Source organism: Crocuta crocuta, unplaced genomic scaffold, assembly GCF_008692635.1.
Source record: "Crocuta crocuta isolate KB4526 unplaced genomic scaffold, BGI_CrCroc_1.0 scaffold433, whole genome shotgun sequence".
NCBI classification, from domain to species: domain Eukaryota; kingdom Metazoa; phylum Chordata; class Mammalia; order Carnivora; family Hyaenidae; genus Crocuta; species Crocuta crocuta.
In genome coordinates, this window is record NW_027530001.1 from 638,997 (window position 1) to 665,482 (window position 26,486).

Consider the following 26,486-nt stretch of genomic DNA (forward strand, 5'->3'; position numbering starts at 1 on the left):
CCCTGGGAGGGGCGAGCAAGCCAGCAGCTGACATTTTTTGTTTGCTCCAAACCGGACGGTGGACGGCGGTAGGCCGAGGCTTTTCCGCCCGCTGAAAGTCAGCGAAAAAAACAGCGTGCGGGAAATAAAAGCGCGGCGCCTACGCCTTTCTCAGTTAGGGTTAGACAAAACCTGACCGNGTCTTTGACTTTAATGTTGAGTCCTGATTAGGTTAAAAATCCACTATAAATTGTACCGAGTTTCTGTAATGATATAATACTGTTTGACATATAACTGGCTGATCCTAATTATAGAATTCATGTTCAGTTGGGTGAATTCTATGGAGTTGTCGCTATTGACACCTCAATCTGAAAGAAAGGCGAAATGTTAGAGGGGTTGGTTTCTGACGATTTTAAGGGCAGGGAAAGTATAAACGTGACTTCCATTTTATTCCCTGTCCCTAGATTACTTGCGGTTGTCGGGATAACTACCTGAGACCAGGGTTTAGGATGGTTTGCCTGCCTAATGTAGCAAGCAAGCTACTTTGGGATCGCTTTAACTTAAATGTCTTAACCTTTTTAAATTTCAATTTCTTAATTTGTAAAATACGAATAATACTTGTCTTGCCCATCTCTCTGGGATGTTGAAGTTTGTGTGTGTGTTTTAAGTTTATTTTTGAGGGAGAGATAGGGTGAGAGGAGGAGGGGCAGAGAGGGAGAGAGAGAATCCCAAGCCTACTCTACACTGTCAGCTTGGAGCCCAACACTGGGCTCAAACCCACCAACTGTGAGGTCGTGACTTGAGCTGAAGCCAAGAGTCTTACGCTTAACCAACTGAGCCACCCAGGCACCCCTGGGATGTTGAAGTTTTAAATTAGATAAAAGGATAGCCCTATTTTCTTCTAGAAAACAGTTTCAGAATTCTGAAGAATGAGTTCATGCTGTCTACAGTGCTTGTGAATCTGGTGAGTGCAAGCATCACAAATGCTTGACTCAGGCCTACTTCTACCTGTACCATGTGCCCATCATTTTTACACCTTGGAATCTTTGTCCCAACGTTCCCTCTGCCCAGAACTTTCTTCTGGTCAATTCTCCATATCTTCATGCCTACTGGGAGTGCACCATAGAGAGCATCAGGGAAGGGGATAGAGCTGAAAAGGGAAATCCCACAATCCTTATCTTCTAAGAATATATCTAGTATGGGAGAAAGACAAGCAAACTAAAAGATAAGACTGCAGAAATTAAGTGGTCAATAGAAGAATAACAATGCATCGGAGGACACGAATTTTGACTGCATGGAGAAAGTAGCATCTAATTCTATAACAAAAAATAACAGATTTCATTGTATTTTAAAAGTATCTAGGGGCGCCTGGGTGGCTCAGTGGGTTGGGAGTCTCAAGTCATGATCTCACAGTTTGTGGGTTTGAACCCACCTCAGGCTCCGTGCTTACAACTTGGAGCTTGAAGCCTGATTTGCATTCTGTGGTCTCCCTCTCTCTCTCTCTCTCTGCCCCTCCTCTATTGCACTCTGTCTCTCTCTCAAAAATAAGCATTAAAAATTTTTAAAAAGTATCTTTATGGACTTTATCCTATTTGAACTTTACAATGACCCCATGAGACAGAATGGGATTAGCAGCCCCACTTTATGGATGAGGAAATCGATCTTTAAAATGTTCGTGCAGCTGGTAGGTGGTAGAACCTAGACCTAAATCCACATATGCTGCCCTTGAATTCTGAGGAAAGGGCACTGCATTAGGTTTAAATTCCAGCTGTCTTTCAAGTCTAGCCCCAAAGCCAAATCTACCAGAAAGTCTTCCATAAGACCTCAGGGTATTTTCCTCCCTATGAACCCACAGACCATTTTATACTTCTCTTAGGACACCAAATCACTTTCTATCTAGTATTATTATAATTAAGGCATAAATCTCACCTCTTATGCTAGACTGCTGACTTCTTAAGGACAGGATCTTACTCCTGATTTAGCATTCATTGCACTTAACACAGTGCTTTGCACAGAGCAGATACTTTGAGTTATGTGAATACTGCCATCATGCTCAGGAACCCAGGTCGTTTTAGACCCCCCTTCATATCTAATTAGATCCAAAGACTTGTCAGTTTTTTGCAATTTCTTCTTTTGAACTCCTATTGTCTATAATCTTGAGTCTTATGACTTGACTACTTTCTATCTAGACTAATAATTGGTTAACTGATCACCAAAATCCAGGGCCTTCCCAGCCCAATTTATCCTCCAAACCACTGCCACATTCATCTTAACTTAATTTCCTATGTTTTCTGCTTTTCATTCTTTAATTGTTCCCTTTTGCCTGTAGGACATGTAACACAAAGCCTTCCATTCCAGTCCTCGGGCCTTAATTTACCTTCCTAGTCATTGCTCTTAGTCTGTTCCATATGAGCTCTTTATTTCAATAAAATCAGTCTGCTAAGCATGCCTTAAATATGCTTTGTTCATTCTCATCTCTAGCCCCTTGTTCATTTCCATTATGCTTTTCTGGATATCTGCTCTCTTTCTTCTCCTCCATCACACAGCCATCCTAAGGCCACCCCAAGCATGCTGGCATACATGGAATGGATGTATGAAATCTTTTCTCCCAGCAACTGTCTTTCAAAAAACCTCAACAAACTTAATCCGTATCACTCATTTGGCACACAAGTTGTACTACAAGTTGCTCTTTTTCCAAGGGAAAGATGAGATCTCCAAGGTCAAGAATAATGTTTCCTCTAGCATTTAATTTGGTTCTACTCAAGAAATACGTTGTTTGCTTCACCCATCACAAAAATGCAAGAGACATGGACATTCTAACAACTGAGATATGTTCCGTTCTGTTCTCCCAGATACATATCCAAAGTTTTGTCACATATACTCCAAACATTTTTTTCTAACAATTTTATCTGTATTCAGAAGCATCTTTGATGTACTATGTTAGGTCCAACTTCATTAAATTCTGCCTTAGTGACCCACATGTCCTGGAAAGCAGACAGGGATGCAAGAATAGAGCCTCCCATCCACACTGATAGTTTCCTTTCTGGGGGAACTGTAACTTGCACAGGTGTATTGGCAGGTACCATATTTGCTACACCTTTAACTAGCCGCTTGTCTAAACCGGGGAAAGAAGTTGATCCCCCAGTAAGGATAATATTGGAGAAAAATGAATTCCTCAGATCTGTATCACATTTCATTATGCTGCTGAAACACAACTTATCGATGCCAGGGGTCTCAAGATTCATAAGATGTGGAGAAAAGAGGGCCTCTGGACAATGAAAGAGTTGGTCATAGAGCTTGATCATCTTCCCATCAGGTAGTTGGTAAACTTTCTCTATAGAATCGCGTTTCTTGGCCATTTCCTCTTCATAGTTCATTACAACATAACAAGACGTTTCCTTAATGTCTACAACAATCTTTCTGTCTGCAGCGCTAAGCAGCATGATGCCATGTTCCTTCAACAGCATCATGAGGTAGTTGGTGAGGTCAAGGCCTGCCAGAGCTAGCTGCTGGACACCATGAGGCAGACAGTACCCTTCAAAGATGGGCACACACTGGGTAACCCCAGCACCTGAATTCAGCACAAAACCAGTTGTGAAGCCAGCAGCAAAGAGAGCCAGCACCCCCTGAATAGACATATAAAAGGCAGGAACCTCCAGCTGCTCAAAAAACACTTCAGTGATCTGTTGCCGGTTGGCCAGTGGGTTCAGTGCTGGCTCCGAAATCAACACTGGGCCATCACAGGCCTTTAGCTTCAGGTTATGATCATAGATATGCTTCCACATGACCTCCATGTCCCCCCAGGAAGTAATGAGACCACGCTCCACTGGGTAGCTGTAGGAAAAGCAATAAGAAAAATTACAGCTTTTTTTTTAATAGCAGCTTTTAATTTTTTCAGCATCTAGTCTCTTCAAACCTGGGTTAATCCCTATATTTATTACCAGTAGTCTTTGTGGGCAGTGACTGTCACAACCAGTCAGAGAAGGTAACTGCTAGCAAAAGTTGGCATAGCTGACTTCCTCTGCAGTTTTTGCTGCTTTCCATTTGTCCCCGCTTTGGAAGACAAAGAATCTTTAAAACAGAAAAAAGGCTGGGGGGGGAGTCTTCGGGGCACCTGGGTGGCTTAGTCAGTTCAGCATCTGACTCTTTTGTGTGTGTGTGTGTTTATTCATTTTTGAGACAGAGAGCTAGACCAAGCATGAGTGGGGAAGGGGAGACACACACACACACGCACACACACAATCTGAAGATGGCTCCAGCCTCCAAGCTGTCAGCCAACACAGAGCCCAGCACCAGCTCGGACTCACAGAGTCTGAGATCATGACCTGAGTGAAAGTCAGACGCTTAACTGAGTGAGCCACCAGGTGACTCTCGATCTCTATTCAGGTCAGGAGCTCCCAGTTGATGGGATCAAGTCCCAGGCTTTATGCAGAGCCTGCTTGGGATTCCCTCTCTCCCTCTCTTTCTGCACCATCCCTGCTCCCCCTCTCTCAAAATAAATAAACTTTTAAAAAAAGTTTAAAAGATTAGGAAATCTTTACATAATGGTACAGTTTTAATATCAATTAATTGAAGAAACTAACCCACAAGGCGAAAGTGATATCCTTAAATGAACTTGTATATTATGAACGGGAACTTTATTTATGCATTCGAATACATCTGCTTAGATACAGAGAGCCAGTAATGTTCACCCTTTAGATGTCTGGTGTCCTCCGAGATCTGTGGCCTGCACCAGCGGGCTGAAACTTTCCTGTTCTTGTCTTCCTTATCCTCTCACCCTTATGCCCCTTATCTAGACCCTCCCTCTTTCCCCTCGACCAGGGTCCTGACCCCTGGGAGAAGACAGTACCTGATGGACAGCGAGTTTCTCCGTTCCTGCGCTTGGTCACCTACATACATTTCCAGCCCGCCCTCTGCTACACGGCCCTGTCCTTTGGCCCGGCCGATAATGTTCGGGTAGACAAACTGGGGCTCCCGCGACCCGGCCAGGCCTGCCTTGATCACTCCTGAGCCGTTGTCGATCACCACTGGTAGCTGGTAGTAGTAGCTCATGCCGCCGCCACCTCCTGTCGCCCGGCCGCCCTGGCTGCGGGCTGCGCTGCTGGGGGACCAGGCGGGGGCGCGGAAAGTGCGCAGCGCGGACCCTGGGGAGCGTCAAAAGGCCCACGCCTGGAACGTCGCGTCACAGAGGCCCTGGGCTGGCCACAGGGCCTGCGTCAGGCGGGCCCGGCCGGGAGAGCCCAGGCCCGTTGACCCTCCAAAGCACTGCCTGCCAATTGCATCTCACATGGGCTGAGTCACTTGCCCACCCCCCCTGGAATCCCGGGATACCAATATCAGGAAAACCCAACTTTCTTCCCTAATGATACAAATCTAACCCTTCGCAAGTGGCTCTCCCTAATAACCTCGATGAGTCATAAAAAGTTTTCTTTTCCAAAGCCTTTGAATTCTGGTTAATAAGTGTCTGTCCTTGGGCATGTGCAAAGCTCTAGAATGTGCCCTTGAACCTAGAAAAAGGTGGAGAGATTTGACTGGAGAAAGTTGTTGCAGAAGAAGCCCGGTATGTGCTTCTGAAACTCTTGTCAACTTCTGAAAAGACAAAGGGAAGAATGCTAGGATTTAAAGTGGGTTTTATATAGTTTTACTATTGTTTCTATACGCATGGCAAATATTTTGTTGTGCTTCTTTCCTGTAGTTTCTAAGCAAAATGTAGTCAAAACCGAAATGGTAGAAGCTAACTTTATTGGATTGATTTGTAGTAATCTCATCTGGTTATCCCCTGTGTGATATGAAGGTCATTCCTATTTCCTAAAAAATACAGGTCATGGTCTCACAGTTTCCTGAGTTTCCTCAGTTCACTGAGCGTGCAGAGTCTGATTAGTATTTTCTCTCTCTCTCTCTCTCCTCTCTCTCCCTCCCCGCACCTCCACCACTCTGTTGTCCCTGTCTCTCTCAAAATAAATAAAAACTTAAAAAAAAAAACCAACTTGATTTTTACGCATAAGGATGTGTCTCCCTCTTTGCAAGAAAAGTGATATTCCATAGGTCATACGAAGTTTAAGTTTAAAAAATTTAAGTGCATTGTGCGCCAAAAGTGCATCTTTGGTGTCTGTGTTTTACCCCCTCAATTTTACACACTTTGTAGAGGATTTAAAAACACCTCAGCAAGTTCGAATCTCTGGTTGGTCTTTGAAAGCAGGGGAGGAAATTCAAAAGTTCTTTACTTGCCTCTCCGCCAGAGGCTGAAAGGGTGACCTTACTACATAGCAGCGATGGCACTTGGTGCTACAAGCCTCTGCAAGAGGAGGGAAGCCACGGAAGCCCCGCACTACACCGTCTGCTTCTCAGCAACGCCTCTCCAAGAAAGGATACAAAATAAAATATTTCTTTCCCCGAGAAAAAGTGTACCAAAGGAAGGGCAAGGCGCGAGTGCTTGGTTTCTGCAGTGGTACGTAGGACTCTGGAAAAAAGTGCATGCAAATTCCAACTTTCAGAATAGTTTCAGCATTATACAATTAGGCATATAGTTCTTTTCCTTTTCTGGTTGTCTTGTTTTGTTTTTTTCCGTTAAAAGCTACCTTAATATTTAAAGTCCTATGAATTTCTCATTGCTGCTTCCACATGGAGCACTTTCTGAGCACTGAGGGTCAGTAGAGTTTCCGTAGTGTAGTGGTTATCACGTTCGCCTAACACGCGAAAGGTCCCCGGTTCGAAACCGGGCGGAAACAACTTTTCTTCTCAGCCATGAGGTTTTATTTTATAATAGCAACTTGTTGAACCGTGGCAATATAAGCTTTCATGTTGGTTATCTTATTCAGTGCATGTTTTTACTGACAGCTTGCCATGTGGAGGTACTTCAAACTTTAAAAAAGGAATTCAAATCACAACCTACTACTGAAAACTAAGGTACAGCCTTAGACGAGGAGCCCAAACAGCGGAAAAACCCTTAACCAAGTTGCCTCCAAAGCACCCTTTTTCAGGTCATTTGGTTTTCCATTACTTTTCCCCTTCATAAGCAAATTCCTCTCATTACCAGACCATGTTTTACTCTTATTTGATACATAGTGTCGTGCTTAACACCTGGTGGAGACTCATATTTCTGAATAAACTACCAAAAGGGGTTCCTACAAAATATAAAAGTGGAATCATAAAGATGTAATCTAGGGTCAGCCTCAAATTTTCCCCTTATAAACATTATCGTAGTGTCTTTCTTTATTCACGAATATGATTCTCACCGACCAGAGAAAATTAAGTTGAAGAGCAAACAATATCGTTGGAAAAAAACTCAGAAGAAACGGGTAAATTCCAGTTGAGATTGTCTTTTAAAATAAAGTCATGAGTAAATACCCTATAGTCCTGACACATTTCTAACAAGAAAAAAATGTAGTTCTGGTTTTCTGAGAATCATGATATCCGCAAGCACTAGGGAACATTTACCCTAAAATATCAACACGACTTATCTTACTGTTTCTGTGCCTTTTATATGTTATGCAGATAACTGGCATCCTTTTCCTTCGCTGTACAAAATCTGAATTCGATGTAAATCATTGTGTTAAAACGCTTCTAGTCCAGACGCAGAAGCTTTCCCGTTATTAAGCCCCCCTTCCTGCAATGTGCCCTACTGCTTTGCCCCGGTTTTTTGCATCTCAGACTTTTAATACCAAGTAAGGATATCCTGGAAACTAGGCTACAGTTGACTGATGCAAACACAATTCAGGGGTCCCAAGAGCTTACGGGTACATAAACTGAAAAGGGACGATCAGGATCAGTTAAAAAAAATTCCCTATGGCCAGGAGCCTAAGTACACAAAGCAGCTGTTTCCACTCGCAGGGTCCGGGGGAAGGAGAGGATGATGGGAGAAACAAAGAAAACTACAAGCCCCAGCATGCAGTGCGCAATCTGGCTCCGGGAAAGAGGAGCTCCGTGTGGTGCTGCCCGGCCTCGGCCCTGAACGCCAGACGCTGACTGGCGGTCGACCAGAATATTAAGACTGAGGACAAGCGGGGCGCTGTGCACGAGCCCTTAAGTCCCGTATCCATGACGTTCGCGGTTTCGCGGGGGACCCTGGTATGCAGGGGAGTGGAATCTCTGCGGGCCAGCCCGCTACGTCCTTGCCGGCGCCGCACCTCCGCAGTCCCCAGAGTCTCCAGCGTTTCCTCGGGACGCCCGGGCCGGATATGAGGTCGCCGTAGAGGAAGAAGGAAGAGGCGGAGCGGGGCGCGGTGACGTCCTTCCAAGATGGCGGGGAGAGCGTGAAGAAACTGTTGCCCCTTGCATTGCTTTAGGTGAGTTCTTTCTTCGCGCCCCAGCTTGCCAATTCTGCTCTCTCCGGACGCGGGGTCAGGAGTGGGCAGGCTTCTTGGAGTTCGAATTCAGGTGGAGGCGAAGATTTTAACGTGGAAATCTTGGGCGAGGCAGCCGCGGTGTTGGCTTTGGCCACAACCTCTGCTGTGGGAACTCGCGGTAGTAGTGGGAGCTGGGCGAAGGGCAGTGCGACAGAAGCCGGGACAGACTGGCTTTGCTTGTCACTTTCGCTGCGGTCGGGAGAGAAGGGGGAAGAGAGGGGGTGTGGCCTCCTCCGGGCGAGTGAAGTGACGGAACCTTGACAACTCTGGCTCTGCTCTTTCTCCGCCTCTTGGGCACCCGCCCCGCGTTTTGAAGCAACTGTGTGCACCACGGAAAACAGGTTGCGGTGATTTGAAACAGTTTTAAAGAACTCATACTGTGTTTTTTCCCCCATCTGTCCAAAGGAGTTATTTCTTCGTGTTTCATTTCCCCCCAAACATATCCCCCCAAACATATCCCCCCAACATATACAAGCGCACTGAGCTCGGAAGTTTGAAGGTTCAACTGCTTGCAAAAGCGTGAAATCTTGGGGCTCGTGGAAGTGTTGTCACGCATCGCCGTTTTTTGATGTGTCCAAAAGATTGTGTTAGTTGACCAAAGATAGACACTTACCTTCAGCATTTTTAATCAGTCTGTTTGGTAATTTTCTGTGGGGATAAATGAGGACTGACTTTATTCTTGTTCGTGTTGTGTCCTGTGTTCCTTCACCCCTTACCAATTGCTTGGGTGAAATGTTTGATGAAAACTTAGGGTTACTGACTTACTATTTTATTTCTGTCTTTTAGAACAAGGGTAAAATTCCATTCTGATATCAAAATGCAGTATTCACACCACTGTGAGCACCTTTTAGAGAGACTGAACAAACAGCGGGAAGCAGGTTTTCTTTGTGACTGCACCGTAGTGATTGGAGAATTCCAGTTTAAAGCTCATAGGAATGTGCTTGCCTCATTTAGTGAGTATTTTGGTGCGATCTACAGAAGCACTTCTGAGAACAATGTCTTCCTTGATCAGAGTCAAGTGAAGGCTGATGGATTTCAGAAACTGTTGGAGTTTATATACACAGGAACTTTAAATCTTGACAGGTAAAGTACACATTCTCTTTTCACTTATAAAAGCTGGTCAACAGTCTTTAAAGCTAAGATATATTTGTAGCTTTTCCATTCAGTCCCTTAACTTCATATGTTGCTGTGACAATGCTATTGTTGTTTTTAATAAAGATGTCAGTATTACCGATTTGGGATGAACCGACTACATTTCTTAAGCCCCAAAGCACAGATGTTAATTAAAGCCCTCTTTTCCAACACATTTGAGTTATCTATGGAAGCAAAGCCTGCAGTTACAGTTATGGAAACTTGAAGATCAGACATAATGAATTCTAAGTGAATTCCAGTTTCCTTGGTCTTTATATTCCTCGGATCTCTCTCTCGCTCTGTCCCCTGCCTCTTAAGGTGCTTGAGGTAGTAGGGGAGTGTAGATGAAGAAGGATGATCCTCCGTATTCACTTAATAATATTCCCATTACTTTCCATAGATAACAGTGAGCAAGACCTCTTCCTGATCTTGATTCAAGAAAATAAATTCCTTGGAATGTAAATGGCAGTGACTCCTGTTACTTCTATAAAGCTATTAATACTAATGCTTACACCAGATCCAAGGTGTTAGAATGCTTCTCTGAAATGCTCAATACTGTCACCACTAACAGGAATTCTAGGGAATTTAATAATGAAGTCACTGTATGTCTCCCATGCATAGTGAACTATATAATTAATTTAATACTCATGAATTTAATTGTGGAGGGAAAGGTAGAGGGGACGAAAGGAAAAGAAACCAATCAAATTATTCCTGTTTTTTCCTCCATCTCTTATGGAAATGTGAACATTATAGAAATGTGACTAGATCATAATCTGGCATAAAAAGATATGAACATTAGAATTAGATCTAGCCTGCCAGCCACTGTGTCTCTTTGAGCAAGATGCAACCTCTGAGGGCCTCAGTTTCCCTATCTGTAAAAATGAGATGGGAGTAACTCCCTTGGTATTACTGTGAAGATCAAGGATTTAATTGAAGGCTTATCTTCCAATGACCATCACTTTCATTTATTTTCTCTCTTCTACTCCCCTCTCTCCCTTTAACTCCACAGCTTTTGGAGTTGAAAAACTCCAAAAAAACTTTTGGAGAAAAATTAGGAGAGAAACAGAAAGGAAATAGCTGAAATTCTGCCATCCACTGATAACTATAAACATTTTGATAGAAATTCTTTCATTCTTTTCCAGATGATATCTATATATACACATAGACATTAAACAGAATCCTTCTCTGTTTTACATTGCAATTTATTTTGGAAATGTACTTTAAAAAGCTATAATCAAGATGTTCCTTAATTCTTTTGAAAAGGAAACATGGTATTGGGATTATTTTTACATTTTACTTAATGAGACCTTTGAGTCAGTTCTGTGTGGGTCGATTAAAGGAACAGACCAGTGTGGGATTAATCTACATGACAAATTATTTAAATTTACTGAATAGTTGATTCTACAGGTGCCTCTTATCTAAATATTTAGAACACATTATGTAAAATAAGCACAGAACTAGTGAATTTGGGTTGATCTTCAATTTAGTGGTTTCCCTTTCTCAATTAACTTTTACAGAACAATCTTGATTTGAACCCACTGAAGAGCAGCTTACTTTGAGCCTTCATGCAAAGAATCAGTGTGAAAAAGAGCCCCATTTCTGTTCAATCTTTTTTGATACATATCTTTTCTGGGAACTAGTTGTTTGAGCCCAGCCACAGGTGTGAGAAGGCTTACATCAAAAGTAGAAAGTCTTTACAACTTAGTGATTAAACTTAGTGAAGAAAGCAAAATAGTAGGGAATTAAGTGGACTCAGGAGCCAGATTACCTTGGTCAAATTTTAGTTCTAACACTCTGTGATATTGGACATATTACTTACTGTCTTTGGACATATGAGCCCTCATGTATGTATGTAAAATGGGATTATTACAGATTGCATAGATCTGAGGATTAAATGAACTATTCGTGTAAAGTATTTAGCCATAAACCTGGCAGTATGTAATTAAATGACTTTCAGTGACTTCAAAAGATGAAAGCAAGTTTGCAAGCACTGTAGCTTCAGGCTTGTAAACAAAAGCAAGTTAGTTATTGATGTAAACGAATGCTGATTGGTTCTTTTAACTGTAACTGAGATTAGTTTGGCTAAGAAATAGATGAATAATTTGTATGAAATACCGTGTCCGTACTGAACAATTAGTGTGCATCTCAGTGCTAGTTTGTATTGGTCTTAAAGGCTCCCAGACCTTGTTATGTGTTTGATAGTTCATTGTATGGGGCGCTAAGCACAATTATAGTTTGATACCTAAGTATAATACGTGATAAAGTTAGTTTCATTCTAGTGGTGTCTCTCATTTATTTTAATTTAATAGACTATGTAACAAAATTAATAAAAATGCTTAAGGACAGGGGTGCCTGGGTGGCTCAGCCGGTTAAGCATCCAACTTCAGCTCAGGTCATGATCTCACGGTTTGTGGGTTCGAGCCCTGTGTCGGGCTCTGTGCTGACAGCTTAGCTCAGAGTCTGGAGCCTGTTTGAGATTTTTCTGTCTCCCTCTCTCTCTGACCCTCCCATGCTCACGCTGTCTCTCTCTCTCTCTCAGAAATAAAACATTAAAAAATAATTTTTAAAAATGCTTAAAGACGAAGGTAACATTTTTAGGAAATGACAATGCTACTGTATACATGCAAAAAATATTTTGTATAAAAGATGAGCAAGGTTATGTTTATATTTGGGGCATTTGTGCTATATCTTTGAAAATACAGAATTAACTTCATTACAGAAATCATTATATATTCCACAATATAGCCAAGGGACCTAAGAAATCTTTAATATTTTCTTATCTATGGTAAAGACTCCATTTGCAAATAGATTATATTCTTAAAGTTTATTTATACATCATTTAGGAACTTTAGGTATATTTTCCCAGAGAATAAAATGTTCTCTAAACTTGTGATTAGGTTTCCAAACTGGCCTATAAAGGTACTTAATCTATGATGAGCTGAGAAAATGATTATGTGTATAATAAAAGGCAATTTTTAAAAAGCCAATGTAATACTAAATTAAAAACAAAACATACAGGTGGCACTTGAAGTAAAGAAGTTTTCGTCGGATGATGAGAAAATGGATACAGATCTGTAAATACTATAGTACTTTCAAAGACCTGAGTGGTTCATGACGCTAGTTAATGTTTAATTTCATTTCAAATTTTAATCCTTTCTTTAAAAAAATAAAGATGTATTAATAGCACTATAATTACATTATCAACTATGATTAAAACCTTTTTCTGGCTCATATAATCTGGTGGGAAAAGGAAAAGAGATTTTTAAAAATTTTTCTGAAGAGTTAAGTAATGTTTGAGGAAAATGGCAGGAAGATTACTTGAAGGGTGTGTGTGTGTCCATCCTCAGATAATTATAGAGGGGTCCTGTTTTCATGTTAATACCAACTCAGCTCTCAGATTTTCTGGCTAAGGAAAGCAGAGTGCCCAAAGGTGCTGATTTACTATAATTAATTCACCTAGTCATGCCAGAGCCAGTGCTAGAGTAATCAAATTTTTTACTACATTGTAAATTTTTGGAGGACAGGAACCAGTTCTTATTTCTTAATCTTCCTCTTAGTACCACACATGGTAGATTCACACAGGGTGACCTTAAGTCTTTCTGTATAATTCTAATAATGACAGACTCTCCAACTAACATGGGTTGAGTATCCCACTCAGGTGGGTGGGTTGTTAGAGCCTTCTTCTAAACCCTTGTTCCTTCCAAGTGTAACCAATAAACCAGCAGCATTGGTATCACCTGCAGCTGTGTTAGAGATTCAGACGCTTAGGCCCCATCACAGATCTACTGAATCCGAATCCTCATTTAACAAGATACCTGAGTGAACTCACATGAGCGGGAAAGTTGTAGAGGTACAGTTAAAGTCCATCACAGGGGAGCAGAGGATAACAGGAAACAATTTTTTAGACTCTTGCTCTTGACAGTCCAGAAAAGGTGGTTGCTATCTGAATAGGCCTCAGGATGAATGAGAGGAGGCAATAAGTTGCCAACAGCAACTTTTGTGTTCCAAGTGTTTTTTAAAGCACACAGAAATTTTAACATTTAGGTAAAGTGGTGCATTTGTAGTTATGAATAACCATTATTTTTCACTTTTTCAAGTTCTGTAACACTGGAGATTTTTGCCTAAACATTATTCTGAATAAGTGAATGAATTTCTGTAAATTTATTCTTTTAGTTATGTCCTTTTCATTCTGCTTCATTCGGTCTTTAAAAGACATTGAGATATATGTGCAGCTCTGTTTCACAAATAGTTTTTCTTTGTTCAGAATATTGTCATTTAGCCTTGTTTCCTTACAGTTGGAATGTTAAAGAAATTCATCAGGCTGCTGACTATCTCAAAGTGGAAGAGGTGGTCACTAAATGTAAAATAAAGATGGAAGATTTTGCTTTTATTGCTAATCCCTCTTCTACAGAGATATCTAGTATTACTGGAAACATTGAATTGAATCAACAGACTTGTCTCCTTACTCTACGAGATTATAACAGTCGGGAAAAATCAGAAGTATCTACAGATTTAGTTCAGGCAAGTCCTAAACGAGGAGCTTTAGCAAAGAAGTCATCTCAAACTAAAAAGAAGAAGAAGGCCTTCAACTCCCAGAAAACAGGACAGAATAAAACAGTGCAATATCCTAGTGATATTTTAGAGAATACATCTGTTGAATTATTCTTAGATGCAAATAAATTGTCCAGCCCTGTAATAGAACAAGTTGCACAAAGAAATGATAATTCAGAACTCGAGTTGACATCAGTTGTGGAAAATACTTTTCCAACACAAGATATTGTACAAACTGTGACCGTGAAACGGAAACGTGGAAAATCACAGCCAAATTGTGCTCTGAAAGAACATTCTATGTCTAATATAGCCAGTGTCAAGAATTCTTATGAGCTGGAGAGCTGTGGGGAAGAGCTGGATCAGAGGTATTCCAAGGCCAAGCCAGTGTGTAACACATGTGGGAAAGTGTTTTCAGAAGCCAGCAGCTTGAGAAGGCACATGCGAATACATAAAGGAGTCAAACCTTATGTCTGCCACTTGTGTGGAAAGGCATTTACCCAGTGTAACCAGCTGAAAACGCATGTAAGAACTCATACAGGTAAGATTGGTTTGTGGGAGATGTAACTGCTTTTATACTGTGACTGAAATAATATTTTTGTACGGTACATATTAATGTACAGTGTTGACTGTGACCAACATTTAGTATATACTTGTATTCACAAAAGTATTTAGCATGTTAGGCTGTTGAAAATTTCTTTGTAATTGTGACCAAGTATTTAATGGCTATTTTGTTTTATTGCAGCTGATAACTCTGAAGTCCTAATGCATGAGCTGTTTATACCATTTTCCTTCATAGTTAAAATAAACATAAACTTGATCCTACCTTGCTAAGTATTTAACAGAGACAAAGATTAAGAGAACTGATAAAGGAGAAAAGTAGTTACAACTCAAGACAGTTTTCAGATTTTGCCAATACATCTCACCTCCTGCTTCCTAGACTTTGTCAACTTCTGAACATGTTTCCTAGAATTACGTATACATTCATTCTTCAGCTTCTGCATTTACCTTTGGTACACTTAGATTTGTGCTTTTTAAGATGCAATACGTATTTCTCTCATTGATCACCTTTTTTACTATTATGAACTGAGAAACACTGATTTAATTCTATCAATGTTTCTGATAGTTGATCTGGAAGAAAGATCCTATTTGCTTCATTACTTCTAACAGTTAACAATTTCTGAATACTGAAAATAGTACTGTTGATGAACTCTTCTGAAAGCTTATGTAGCTTAAGCAACTAAACAATATCTGCTTTTAAACATAAATTTTATTTGCTTGTTCTTTTAGGTGAGAAGCCATACAAATGTGAATTGTGTGATAAAGGATTTGCTCAGAAATGCCAGCTAGTCTTCCATAGTCGTATGCATCATGGTGAGGAAAAACCTTATAAATGTGATGTATGCAATTTACAATTTGCAACTTCTAGCAATCTCAAGATTCATGCAAGGTAAAAAAGAAAAAAATAAGTTGTTTGATCTTTTTGAGTCTGGCATTCACCTTAGTCTTGTGAATAGACTACTGTATTCATATTCAGGACAGTACAGTTCTAATTGTGGTTTCACCATTAAATTTTCTTAGCATAGTGAAGGAACCAGAAGGAAGCCATGGTGGCTGGAGAGGAATAAGGGAGAGAAATAAGATCAGAATGAGAAATAGGTGATATGACCTTGCTCGCATTTTAAGGGTGGCTCTGGCTGTTATATTGGAAAATGATTGTGAGGTTGCAGGAATGAAAGCAAAATTACCAGTTAGGAAGCTATAGATAAAACTCAAATGAGTGACAGTGATTTAGGCCAGAGTGGTAGCAATGGAAGAGATAAGTAGTAGTCAAAATCTGGATATATTTTTAAAGAGTTTGCTGCAGATTGGATATGGGGTATGAAAGAAAGTAGAATCAAAGATTCTAAGATTTATAGCCTGAGCACCTAAAAAGATGGAATTACCATGAACTGAAATGGAAAAGAGTTGTGGATAGAACAGTTTAAGAGGGAGTATAGGCATTTAGAGCAGAGATCTGAACATGTTAAATTTGAGCTATTAGACATCTGAATGGAGACATACAATAGACAGTTGGTTATGTAAGTCTAGTTCAGGGGACTGGTTTGAGCAGAAGATATAAATTTGGGAGTCTTCAGCTTATAGATGATATTTAAAGTGTAATACTGAATGAAGTCACCAAGAGAATGAATGTGGATAGAGAAGCAGTGAAAAGGACTAAGCCATGAGGTGCTCTAATCTTAAAACTTCTGGAAGATAGTCAAGAACCAGCAGAGGTGACTAGAAAGGAGCAGCCAATAAAATAGGAAAACCAATAATAAACTGCCCTGGAATCCAAGTAAAAGAAATTGTTCCAGAAGGGAGCAATCAGTTGTGTCAGATTTGGTGATAGGGAGGTAAAGATTGAGACTTGATTATTGGATTTAGCAAAGTGAGAGGTCACCAGTGCTCTTGACAAAAGCAATGTTGGTTGTGACTAGTAGAGAAAAATTAAAGTAGAACAGTTGGTGACTCAAATTTTTGATAAAGAGGAGCCGAGAAATGGAGAAGCAAGAGAGGTTAAAGGTCTTTTTTTTTTTTTTTTTTTTTTTAAAAAGCTCAGAGACGACATTATATTTGTATGCTGCAGTACAATGGATGGGGAAAAGGAACGGTAGAGGAAATTATAGGAGTGGGATCATTGAGTAGGCAAAGGGAGTGTATCTTAAGTATGCAAATGGGAGTACTTGGATTCAGATGAATTGTCACCTTCATGTTAGAGTTAATGAGAACAGTATATACATAGGTACAGATACCTATAGATGGAGGAAATTTTCTTCTGATTGGTTAAATTTTTCTGAGTAAAACAGGAAGCAAGGACCTCAGTTAAGGATGAGGATGGGTGAGGAGTTGCTGTAGGTTTAAGGAAACGGTTTTAATGGACAAGTGAAAATAATTGCCTGCAGTATTACGGACACACTTGACAACCATATAAAGATGACAAAATTTTTTTAACTGATCTTAGAACTAATGTTTTGAAAACAGCCGAAACATTTATTTTTGACTTGTATACATTGAAACTGTTGATTTTAAATACATATTCTTGGTCTGTTAATATGAAACAAAATACTACATGAAAAATTGTATAAAAATTGCTTATTATATAGCTTGGACCCAAATTGTTTTATTAACCACCATATAACTTTATTTACTAATAGGAAGCATAGTGGAGAGAAGCCATATGTCTGTGATAGGTGTGGACAGAGATTTGCTCAAGCCAGCACATTGACCTATCATGTTCGTAGGCATACTGGAGAAAAGCCGTATGTGTGTGATACTTGTGGGAAGGCATTTGCTGTCTCTAGTTCTCTTATCACTCATTCTCGAAAACATACAGGTAAGAATTTGACAGAGCTGTTTAAAATAAGGAAAGTTGTAAAAAGGGAAATTGAGCCCTTACAGAAAGTAGATTATAGATTTTATGTTGTATATTGTTGTGTGTGTGCTTCCTTTGTGTTTGTGGTTTTCACATAAATATTAGCTATAAAAGCAGACTTATTTTCTAGGATTGTACACAGTGGATGGAGTTTTTTTTATGATGTAATTATATGCATTAAAAATCAGGTAATTTTGACAATATATAAACTTGAGTTGAAATGTATTTTATAACCTTAGAAAAACCCCTTCGCCTCTTGTTTTACTTCCCTTGGATAAAACTGTAGAGAGAAATTAAAGGGTGAAGGTGGATTTAGGTAGAACATTGATTTTTAGGACTTTTCCTACGCAGACATTCTGAGATTCACAAACAGCTACTTCAAGTGCAAAATATCAGTTTTGAAGCATATTGTACTCAAAGGTTTTCAGTTTTGATAGGGTACCTTTTAAAATCGATCTTTCCTAAATAATCTTACTCCTCTTAATAACATAGTAGATGGCAAGAACTAATCGATTGGTGAATTTTTAATCATATGTTTGTAATCATAAAAATTGAACTTCTTGCCCAACTCTAGTTTGCTAGATGGATGTTTGCAGAAATAAAGTTTTATTCTATGAAAAGCATCAGTTACATGAACAATGTAAAATAATTACTAATCTTCTTCTAAGTTGGATCACACTGAAGATACCTCTAAAATACAATATAAAGAGGTTTTAATTCAATATTTTAGAACAGGTTACTTTAGATTATTGTAATTGATAAAATATTATATTGGTATAGTACACCACTTCGCTATCTTTTATTTTCCATCTAGGTGAAAAACCATACATATGTGGTATTTGTGGGAAAAGTTTTATTTCCTCAGGAGAGCTCAACAAACACTTTCGATCCCATACAGGTCTGTGTTTAGGGAGAACGTATTATTTTTTGTTCTCTCTAATTTCTTTTTATGTAAACCTTAACTCTTAAACCATTATGGACTATATGGTATCTAGTTGTACTCTACCTATAGCAATATTTTAATGTATAACTATCAACTTCCTATTTTCTTTCTTTAGTTATTTGGAGTAGTGTTAATTAAATTTGGTCTAGAATTGTATAGATTTTCTAAAAAATATGCCAGATAATTTTTAGATGATTTAGGTTAAGTTGCAAAGATGTACCAAGAAATGAAAAGGAATAGATAATACCAAGATAATACCAGATTTTCTTATCAAATAGTGTTCAGTAAGCAAGTTGTTAGAATTGTCATGTTTCTCGTAAGAGTATTGTGTAGTATGAAGGAATTATGGAACAAAAAAATTAAAACAAACGGAAATGCCACTTTAAAAATGTACCCTTCTGACTTTTTCATTTTAAAAATTATTTCTATTCCTATCTAGAATAGTATGAGCACCTAGTAGACATTTAATAAGTTTATTGGCAACTTCTCTATTCTTAGGCTCCTTAGTTTATAAAGCATTGAACAGTTCTTATTCAAAGGAATTATAATTTTGTAGCATTTTATTCTGTCACTGTTTTTAAAGGATTTTCTGATTTGTAGACTGCCAGAAAGCAGAAACTGTATTTACACATTTTTCCCCCAGCTGTTCCTCTTAGGGTCTGGCATATAACTGGTACTCACTAACTGTCTAATAGAAATAAGAGTAAGTTACATTCCTGTTAATAAAATGGCTCAATTTTCCCTGAAATGGGGATATTTAGTATAAAGGAGTGCCTAATGTGTATAGAAGTTTTTGTTTCGCTGTAAACAAAATGTTTTTGGTTCACTGTAAAATGGTAATTTGAAACTGAATTTAAACAGTACAGTAATGTTTACACTGCATTCATAAACATTGGTATTTTTGTCTTAGCTTTGAAAATATTGAGTTTAAACTTTTTAACTTGCTTTTCAGGAGAAAGGCCATTTATCTGTGAATTATGTGGAAATTCTTACACAGATATTAAAAATTTAAAGAAGCACAAGACGAAAGTCCATTCCGGTAAATGTTTGTGTTTTTTTAAAAAATTTAGTGCTCTCATATTGGTGCTACTCCTAAAATGTTGAGATGCACATTATGACAGTTTAAATTAGATATATATTTTTAAAAACTAAATAAATACATAATAGGAAGGTATCTAAGTTCACTAGAAATTTCTTTCCATATTGACCTTCTAATAAACGGTACTTGAAATATTCCTTCTTTTAAAAAACCTGATTTATCAAGTTTCAAGAAAAAAATATATAAACAAAATATGTATCACTATTCTCCATACTAGAGTCTGGGTTACCTGGGGATTACTGTAGTTATGTGATGAAAAGGGTATCACGAACACATGAATCCAGAAACATATAAGAAGAAATAGGGAAATGAGTAGCCCCAAATTGTTAAGTAAAAATGAAGTCAGACTACAGAATTTTAAGTCCGCTGCTTAAAATGAATCTTTGAAAAAGTTTCACTATGTTTGTCATGATTAGAAACAAAATACTAGGTTTCTTCAGTGTCTAGAGATGTTAACAAGTCCTTGATAGTAAACAGCAATATCATAAGGATTAAGGCAGTAACATATGAAAACTACAATGTCATTAATTCAACAAACATTAAATGCCTCCGCCTCCAAAATACACATAACTGCAGAATATATGAAGTTGAAAAAGGCACAGTCTTAATTCTCAAAGAGTTTACAATCTGGTATAGGAGACCAGAAATCTAAATATATAATTGTGACTACAAGACAAAATGTAGCATATAGTAGAGACAGAAGTGCTAAAGAAGAGATTAAGTGCTTCTGAGGTGAGTATTGGAAAAGCTTACTTAATTCTAGGGAACTTGAAGGGAAGAGAGGAGTTCAGACAATAGAGATGGGGAAAGGAGGGCTCGTCCCAGGCAGAGAGAATACAGTAAAGGGAGTCACCGGGACAAGGATGTGCAGGTTGTATTGGCTGATTGAACTGAAGAGTAGTTTGGCAAGAAAGAGAATTCTAGTTTTATGAAAGCAAATATGCAGTTTTATCTAATGAAACAGATTAAAATCCTATAAATACTTTGGAGTGGCAGAAGCACTGTAAAGCTTGTGGAAAATTTGAAGGCAAAAGTATATCATAATCAGTGTGATAATTATACCCTTAAATAGAGTAGAATTTCTTACTTCTGAAAAATATACAAAAGTGCCGTATCTCTGAACTTGAACTCAGAGAATAGTACTTGTTCATACATTCAGGGAACAAATCTGTTTTGTGTATAGCACTATTATTAAGTGCTTTAAAGGAATTAGGGAAGTATAACTTGACACTTACCCTTTAAGGATTTTACCGTCTGTTTGAGAAGACATACCGAAGCAGAGTGTTCCTTAGCAATAAGAAAGAGATATCACAAGGTAGATAACAGCTCACCCTAGTCTAGAACAGTTAAATCCCTTTTAAGTTCAAGTTGGTGCTTGAACCTAAGCTTGAGGCCCATACTGGATTTGTGTAAATAATGAGGGTAAATCAGTATAAGAGAAACAGCATGAGTAAAGCTGTGGAGGTTGGAATGCAAGTTTTGGGAATGGTAAGCAGATTTAGTCTCTTAAGAATTCTCTAAGAATTTTTGTTTTGTTTTCAAGGATACATAAATTTCTTTCTCTTCTATTTCAGGTGCAGATAAACTTCTAGATTCTAGTATAGAGGATCATCCATTGAGTGAACAAGATTCCATACAAAAAAGTCCTTTATCAGAAACACTGGATGTGAAGCCTTCTGATATGACTTTACCACTATCTCTTCCACTTGGAACTGAGGACCACCACATCCTTCTGCCTGTCACAGATAATCAGTCTCCTACATCAGATACCTTGCTGAGATCAACTGTGAATGGGTATTCAGAACCACAGTTGATTTTTTTACAGCAATTATACTGACTTTGTGAGGAATATGGAATTGCTAAGACGTCTTTGGTAGTAAACATAAACATCTCTGGTAAGGTGCATATATTCATATTAAATTACCATTCATTTGAGTTGTGACCATTATTTTTCATTCACTGAAGTAAAACACCTGATGCTGCATCATAACTGCAATGCTTGTTTTGATTTTTGGCTTCTATTGCCTAGATTATAAACACGACATGTTAAGGAGTGAATTATACTGTAGTAGCACTATTTTGGATGGTTAAGTTTTTTCTCTTAGAGCTGCCTTAATTCATTTTTATTTTGCATTTTAAATTGCTTTTCATTTATTAAAGTGGAATCTTTCCATTTATCTGAGTCAGTTTTGACCTGTGGTATTTTTTAGTTTTTTCCCCTCAAAATTTAAGCAAAATCTTTGATAGTATCAGGCCAGTAGTGTTGCTGTTACTAAGCCCCATAGATGAGTACATAAACTACGAGGGAAAAGTGAATTTTCATTCTTCTTCTTAAGAGAACTTAGGTACTGAATAAGAATTGTGTGTTTATTAGTATATTCCATTGGAGGTAACTTTTCTAATGACACTAAAAAAAGTGTTTTCCTTAAAAGCTAAAAAACTGTATATACATTTTTTTTTCATTTAGAACTCCGTATTCTGGGAGAAAAAGCAGTCATGAGTACTTATGAGTTATCTGACTCTACATTTATTTGCAAAATGGGTTTTAAATAGATCATTTGGTATTTTTATCTTAGTAAAGACAGTTTCAAAATTTGATTCAGGTAATCTTTTAATAGGTTTCTAAGTTACTGGAGATGAGGAAAATAGGAGCTTTGAAGATTTTTGATAAGCCTCTCCTATACCTGTTACACACTTTTTAAAATACTAAGTTCTAAAAAGCAATTTTTAAATACAAATTTAATGTGTACTCTAAATTATTTGGCTTCTAAGTTGATACCTTGTAATTACATAAAGAATTAAGAAATTAGCTTCATTTATCAGTGAACATTTAATTTATCAGAAAGCCCGTTAAATATTTTATTTTTTTCTTTAAGTTTTGAGTTTTAAAATTTTATGAATTAAACCACATTTGGTTGTTGTCAGACTTCCTACAGTAGTCTGTCTTCTTCCTACTGAATGTAAAAAATTCAGTCTCATTCTGGTATTTACTTCTCCATGCCACTTTTCCCATATAATTCAGTTACGTTACTGCCTGATCTTCGGACATTAAATTACCGGTTCCACAAAGTCAATTCCTATGCTGCTGATCAAACACCGTGGTGACATTATTTCTGCCATGCATTAGTTATGGCTTATTTGTTTTCTGTAATAAAGTTAATATGGGTTTTTTTCGGTATTGATTTCTTTAATTGTATTTTCTCTGGCGTCCTGGTCGGAGGAACCAGAGGAGGATGTAGTGAGGCTACTTAATTCCTGTACACTGTAGAGATGGCCACCGTTTTTCAGCACACTCAGCATTTTCCCAACAGTCTGCCACCAGTGGAACTGACTTAACCGAACAGAGTTTGAAATATTGCCTTTGTGTAGGATACATCAGACTTAGGATTTACTTATTTAAGAAATTTAATTATGCATGTGTATTAATATGCTGGGTTTAAATATAATTTACAAAGTTATAAAATGTTCACCTAATCTATTCTGGCTTAAATTCAATAGGAATTTATTGGAATGTGAAGAAATTAAAGAAAATTAAAAGACTCAGCCTCTTTAAGAAGTCTGCTGAAATGGAGAGGTTATATTTAATTCACATCTTCATTAATCCAAGCATCTAAAGAATAAAATTTCAAAAGCTGCTACAGTGATGGAAAAATTTTATGAGAGCTGTAGTTACCAAATTTCTTCTAATAATGGTGGTAATTAGCATTTTTTATAGATTAGTCTTCAAATTTATTATTTTTAATATTATTGGATTGGAATGGCTAAGGTTGATTTACTGTGCTTTTTCTCCATCACATTATCTGCTTCATAGCTAAAATACTTTTATTTTAAACTGACATGGCTCGATGTTCTTCCAGAGTGACATGTGAGAAATCTTGAAGGCTGAGGTCCCTGTCCTGTCTTTCTTCTCATAATGCTGTATTTCATCATAATATGCTTATATTTTAGTTGTATCTGGTGTCATTCTAACACTCATAATTTTAATTAAGTCCAGTTTTAAATATATTTGTTACAATGCAGTTTTGGGAAAGGTCTATTCTTAATTAAATGTTACTACATTTTTGAACGTCTGTTTAGGATGTTGAAGATGTCACTGAGAAATTATTTTCTAAAATAATTTTGTATGTATTAGATTATTCTTATTGTATTGTTAGATTTTAGACTTTTTAAAAAGAAACCATAGATTATATATAAATGATTTTTTGCTGTTTTTTAAATGGTATTTTATGTTTAATTTCATAGGATGATTTTGATAGACAAATTTTAGAAAAAAATTTTTAAATGGTTCTAACATTGTATTGCAAAAGTAGTTTAGAGCTTCTGTATGTTTCAATTCTACAGAAATTGTATGAGTGAGAGTAGTTGAAATGCACATGTATAAAAACAATGTACATGTACTTGTTTTTAAAAATATCCTAGAATAATAGTTCTAACATTTGATGCATATCAGAAACATTTTAAAAATAACACTATTCCAGCCCCGCCCCACCTTAGGCTTACTGAATCATACAATCTCTGGGACGTATATAGCTGGAAAAGCCCCATAGGTGATTTTAATATAACCAGACATTGAGAACTAATATCCTAAATGTTTCTTGGTGTTCTTTTGGAAGATATTTAAAAATGAAGCTTTTGATATAATTCTCCATCTGGTACTCAGTTTTGAGTCTTTAGAACTTCATTAGAAATACTGCTGAGTAAAAAGAAATTGTATTTTAATGCAATTTCTGTACATTCTATGTTTTTACTCATTACTTATGAACAACATGGAGATTTAGTTATTGGAGCATTAATTTCTTGAGACAATAGTATGGTCCTCTGCAACCCCTGTCCCCTTTCATTCAAGAGAAATTTGTGGAGCATGTGGGTGTGTCCCAGGTGGTTAAGTGTCTGACTCGATTGTGGCTCAGATCACAATCACATGGTGATGAGATTGAGCGCTGTGTAGGGCTCTGTGCTGGGTGTGGATCTTACTTAAGATTCTCCCTCTCCCTCTGCCCCTTCACTGCGTGTGCTCCTGTACATGCTCTTTCTCAAAAGAGAGAGGTTTGGTTTATTTGTTTAAGGAATTAGATAATTATCAATGTAAACATAATAACCATGCAGGAATAGGGTATTTAATATCAAGAAGACTACATTAAAATAAATACCATGGGTGTAAATAAATAATTCAGATTAAAATGTCTGGCCAGTATTTCAAATGCTAGAAAATTACGGAAATCAGAATACATAAACCTACAAAAGTAAACACTACCCTAAGTCAAATGAGAAGGAAAAGCCTGAATGTAACTGGCAGTAAACAAGACACAATGTCAAGTGTTACAGGGGAAGGCAAGAAAGAAGATGTTGAGCAGTCAACCAGAGTTGAATGGACAGAAAAGGGGTCATTACTCCTTTGGATAGGCAAACAAGAAGAAATGGATAATAGGAAGGAATGTGCACACAGCCAACTGAAATAGGCAGAATGAAACAAGTATGAAACTTGGAGGAGATAGGAGTGAAAGACGTGTCTAGCACTGTGCCTACACCATCTTAAGTGAAAGTCTTCGGTCCTCTGCCTGTGCTGAGGGGTGGGATTGGACAGCCAGGTTTATAACCCACTATCTCACACACCCAAGCACCGTTGACGCTGAAGGCCAGGGCTTAGATAGCCACAATTATAACACATGATTCCATACTATGTCCACAGCTAACCAAACACCTTACCAGGGAGAAGCAATTCTTAGGCCTGACTGAGCGATTAGATTCTCAAGAATTTAAGCTATGAAATTCAGAGACTGTTAGGTTTTGGTAGGCATGGGAGTAAAAAGATCATTTAGAACTGGCCCAGAGTCAGTGAAGCAAGCCAAAGTCTAATGGAAATTATGAATAAGCAGACAAAGCTGATCTATAGAGTGAAGCAGGGGAATGAAATAGGTTCACAGAACTAGCCACTGATTCCCTGTGAGAGAGGCATGGCCTTGCCTTCTGGCTTTGCATTTCCATTCTTTCGGTGGCACAGCACATTGCTTTATTTCTTTATCCCGGGGTACCAGTGATTCTTTTTTCCTGTTAGACCCTTCCGGTAAATCCTTTTCTTAAACAGGCATGAATTCGTTTCTTTTCCTTGCAGTTAGCTCCAACTTAGACACCTAAGTTTTGATCCTTAATGATTGGGAAGATGGTGATCCCATTGATTGTGATAGGGAAGATCAGGAAGAGGCTTATGAAAGAGAAGACTTTATTTTAGATGCACTGAGTTTGGTGACAAAACAGCCATGTGAAAATGTCTAGCAGTAGGTGGAGCCTTTAACCCAAGTGAAGTTAGAGCTAAAGATACAGATCTTGTAGCATAAGGCTGATAATTATGATAGAAAGGATTAAGGCAGCCCTAGGAGATGGTAAAGAGAGAAAAAGAGGGAGGGAGGGTGGGAAGGAAGGAAGGAAGGAAAGGAGATAGAAAGTGGTAACAGGAGGGTCACCTGAATGGTTCAGTTGGTTAAGCGTCAGACTTCAGCTCAGGTCATGATCTCATGGTTCTCGGGTTTGAGCCCCGCATCGGACTCTGTGCTGACAGCTAGCTCAGAGCCTGAAGCCTGCTTCAGATTCTGTATCTCCTCTCTCTCTGACCATCCTCTGCTCACGCTGTTGCTGTCTCTCTCTCTCTCTCTCTCTCTCTCTCTCTCAGAAATAAATATTTAAAAAAGAAAAAAGTGGTAACAGGAAGAAAATCAGGGTGGGGCAAGTTTCACAAGGACAAAAGTGATTTTATACGGGTCATATGGTACAAAGAAATAGGGTGTAAATCAAAGACAGCTTTGGGTTGGGTAATTGGAGCATGATGATCCTTTGAGAAGGCAGTTATAGTAAGCTAGGTGGATATGGTTTGAGTAGTAGTTAAGACAATGAATACTGCTATTTAGCTTGGAAAGCAGAGTGTAGAGCAAGATCATTTTTTTGTCAAATATGTAAAAAAATATCAAGCACTTTGTTTTCAAATTTGAAACATTGCAGGATGATAAGAAAAAAATAGAAGGAAACCTACAT

The 26,486-nt window shown here is 38.2% G+C and overlaps 2 protein-coding genes and 1 non-coding gene across 5 annotated transcripts; 2 read left to right on the forward strand and 1 right to left on the reverse strand.

Moving 5' to 3' along the window:
* Positions 1 to 2,841: 2,841 nt before the first annotated feature.
* On the reverse strand, positions 2,842 to 5,098 carry ACTRT3 (actin related protein T3). The gene is made up of 2 exons (XM_077763617.1): positions 4,829 to 5,098; positions 2,842 to 3,813 (listed from the first exon to the last, which is right to left on the reverse strand). The coding sequence occupies exons 1-2, from the start codon at positions 5,029 to 5,031 to the stop codon at positions 2,895 to 2,897; spliced, it is 1,122 nt and encodes a 373-aa protein (XP_077619743.1). The 5' UTR covers positions 5,032 to 5,098; the 3' UTR covers positions 2,842 to 2,894.
* Positions 5,099 to 6,634: 1,536 nt separating this feature from the next.
* Positions 6,635 to 6,707, forward strand: TRNAV-AAC (transfer RNA valine (anticodon AAC)). The gene has a single exon. It is a non-coding gene; the product is annotated as a tRNA-Val (tRNA).
* Positions 6,708 to 8,150: 1,443 nt separating this feature from the next.
* MYNN (myoneurin) lies at positions 8,151 to 25,839 on the forward strand. 3 transcript variants are annotated; one of them, XR_013335017.1, is made up of 9 exons: positions 8,151 to 8,264; positions 9,111 to 9,407; positions 13,751 to 14,544; positions 15,294 to 15,453; positions 17,201 to 17,379; positions 18,233 to 18,316; positions 19,314 to 19,400; positions 21,035 to 21,355; positions 22,959 to 25,839. XR_013335017.1 is itself a non-coding variant. In XM_077763640.1 (8 exons), the coding sequence occupies exons 2-8, from the start codon at positions 9,142 to 9,144 to the stop codon at positions 21,295 to 21,297; spliced, it is 1,833 nt and encodes a 610-aa protein (XP_077619766.1). In that variant the 5' UTR covers positions 8,152 to 8,264; positions 9,111 to 9,141; the 3' UTR covers positions 21,298 to 22,638. The 3 variants fall into 3 exon arrangements, 2 of the variants coding, with proteins under 2 accessions (XP_077619767.1, XP_077619766.1); XM_077763640.1 differs by lacking the exon at positions 22,959 to 25,839 and having other exon boundaries at positions 8,152 to 8,264; positions 21,035 to 22,638; XM_077763641.1 differs by lacking the exons at positions 18,233 to 18,316; positions 22,959 to 25,839 and having other exon boundaries at positions 21,035 to 22,638.
* The last annotated feature ends 647 nt before the right edge of the window (positions 25,840 to 26,486 follow it).

Coding starts and splice junctions, on each gene's coding strand:
- ACTRT3 (XM_077763617.1), bottom strand. CDS start 5,031: ATGAGCTACTACTACCAGCTACCAGTGGTGATCGACAACGGCTCAGGA. Junction 3,814..4,828: donor AGAAACTCGCTGTCCATCAG/GTACTGTCTTCT, acceptor CTTTTCCTACAG/CTACCCAGTGGAGCGTGGTC.
- MYNN (XM_077763640.1), top strand. CDS start 9,142: ATGCAGTATTCACACCACTGTGAGCACCTTTTAGAGAGACTGAACAAA. Junction 15,454..17,200: donor AATCTCAAGATTCATGCAAG/GTAAAAAAGAAA, acceptor ATTTACTAATAG/GAAGCATAGTGGAGAGAAGC. Junction 18,317..19,313: donor ACACTTTCGATCCCATACAG/GTCTGTGTTTAG, acceptor CTTGCTTTTCAG/GAGAAAGGCCATTTATCTGT.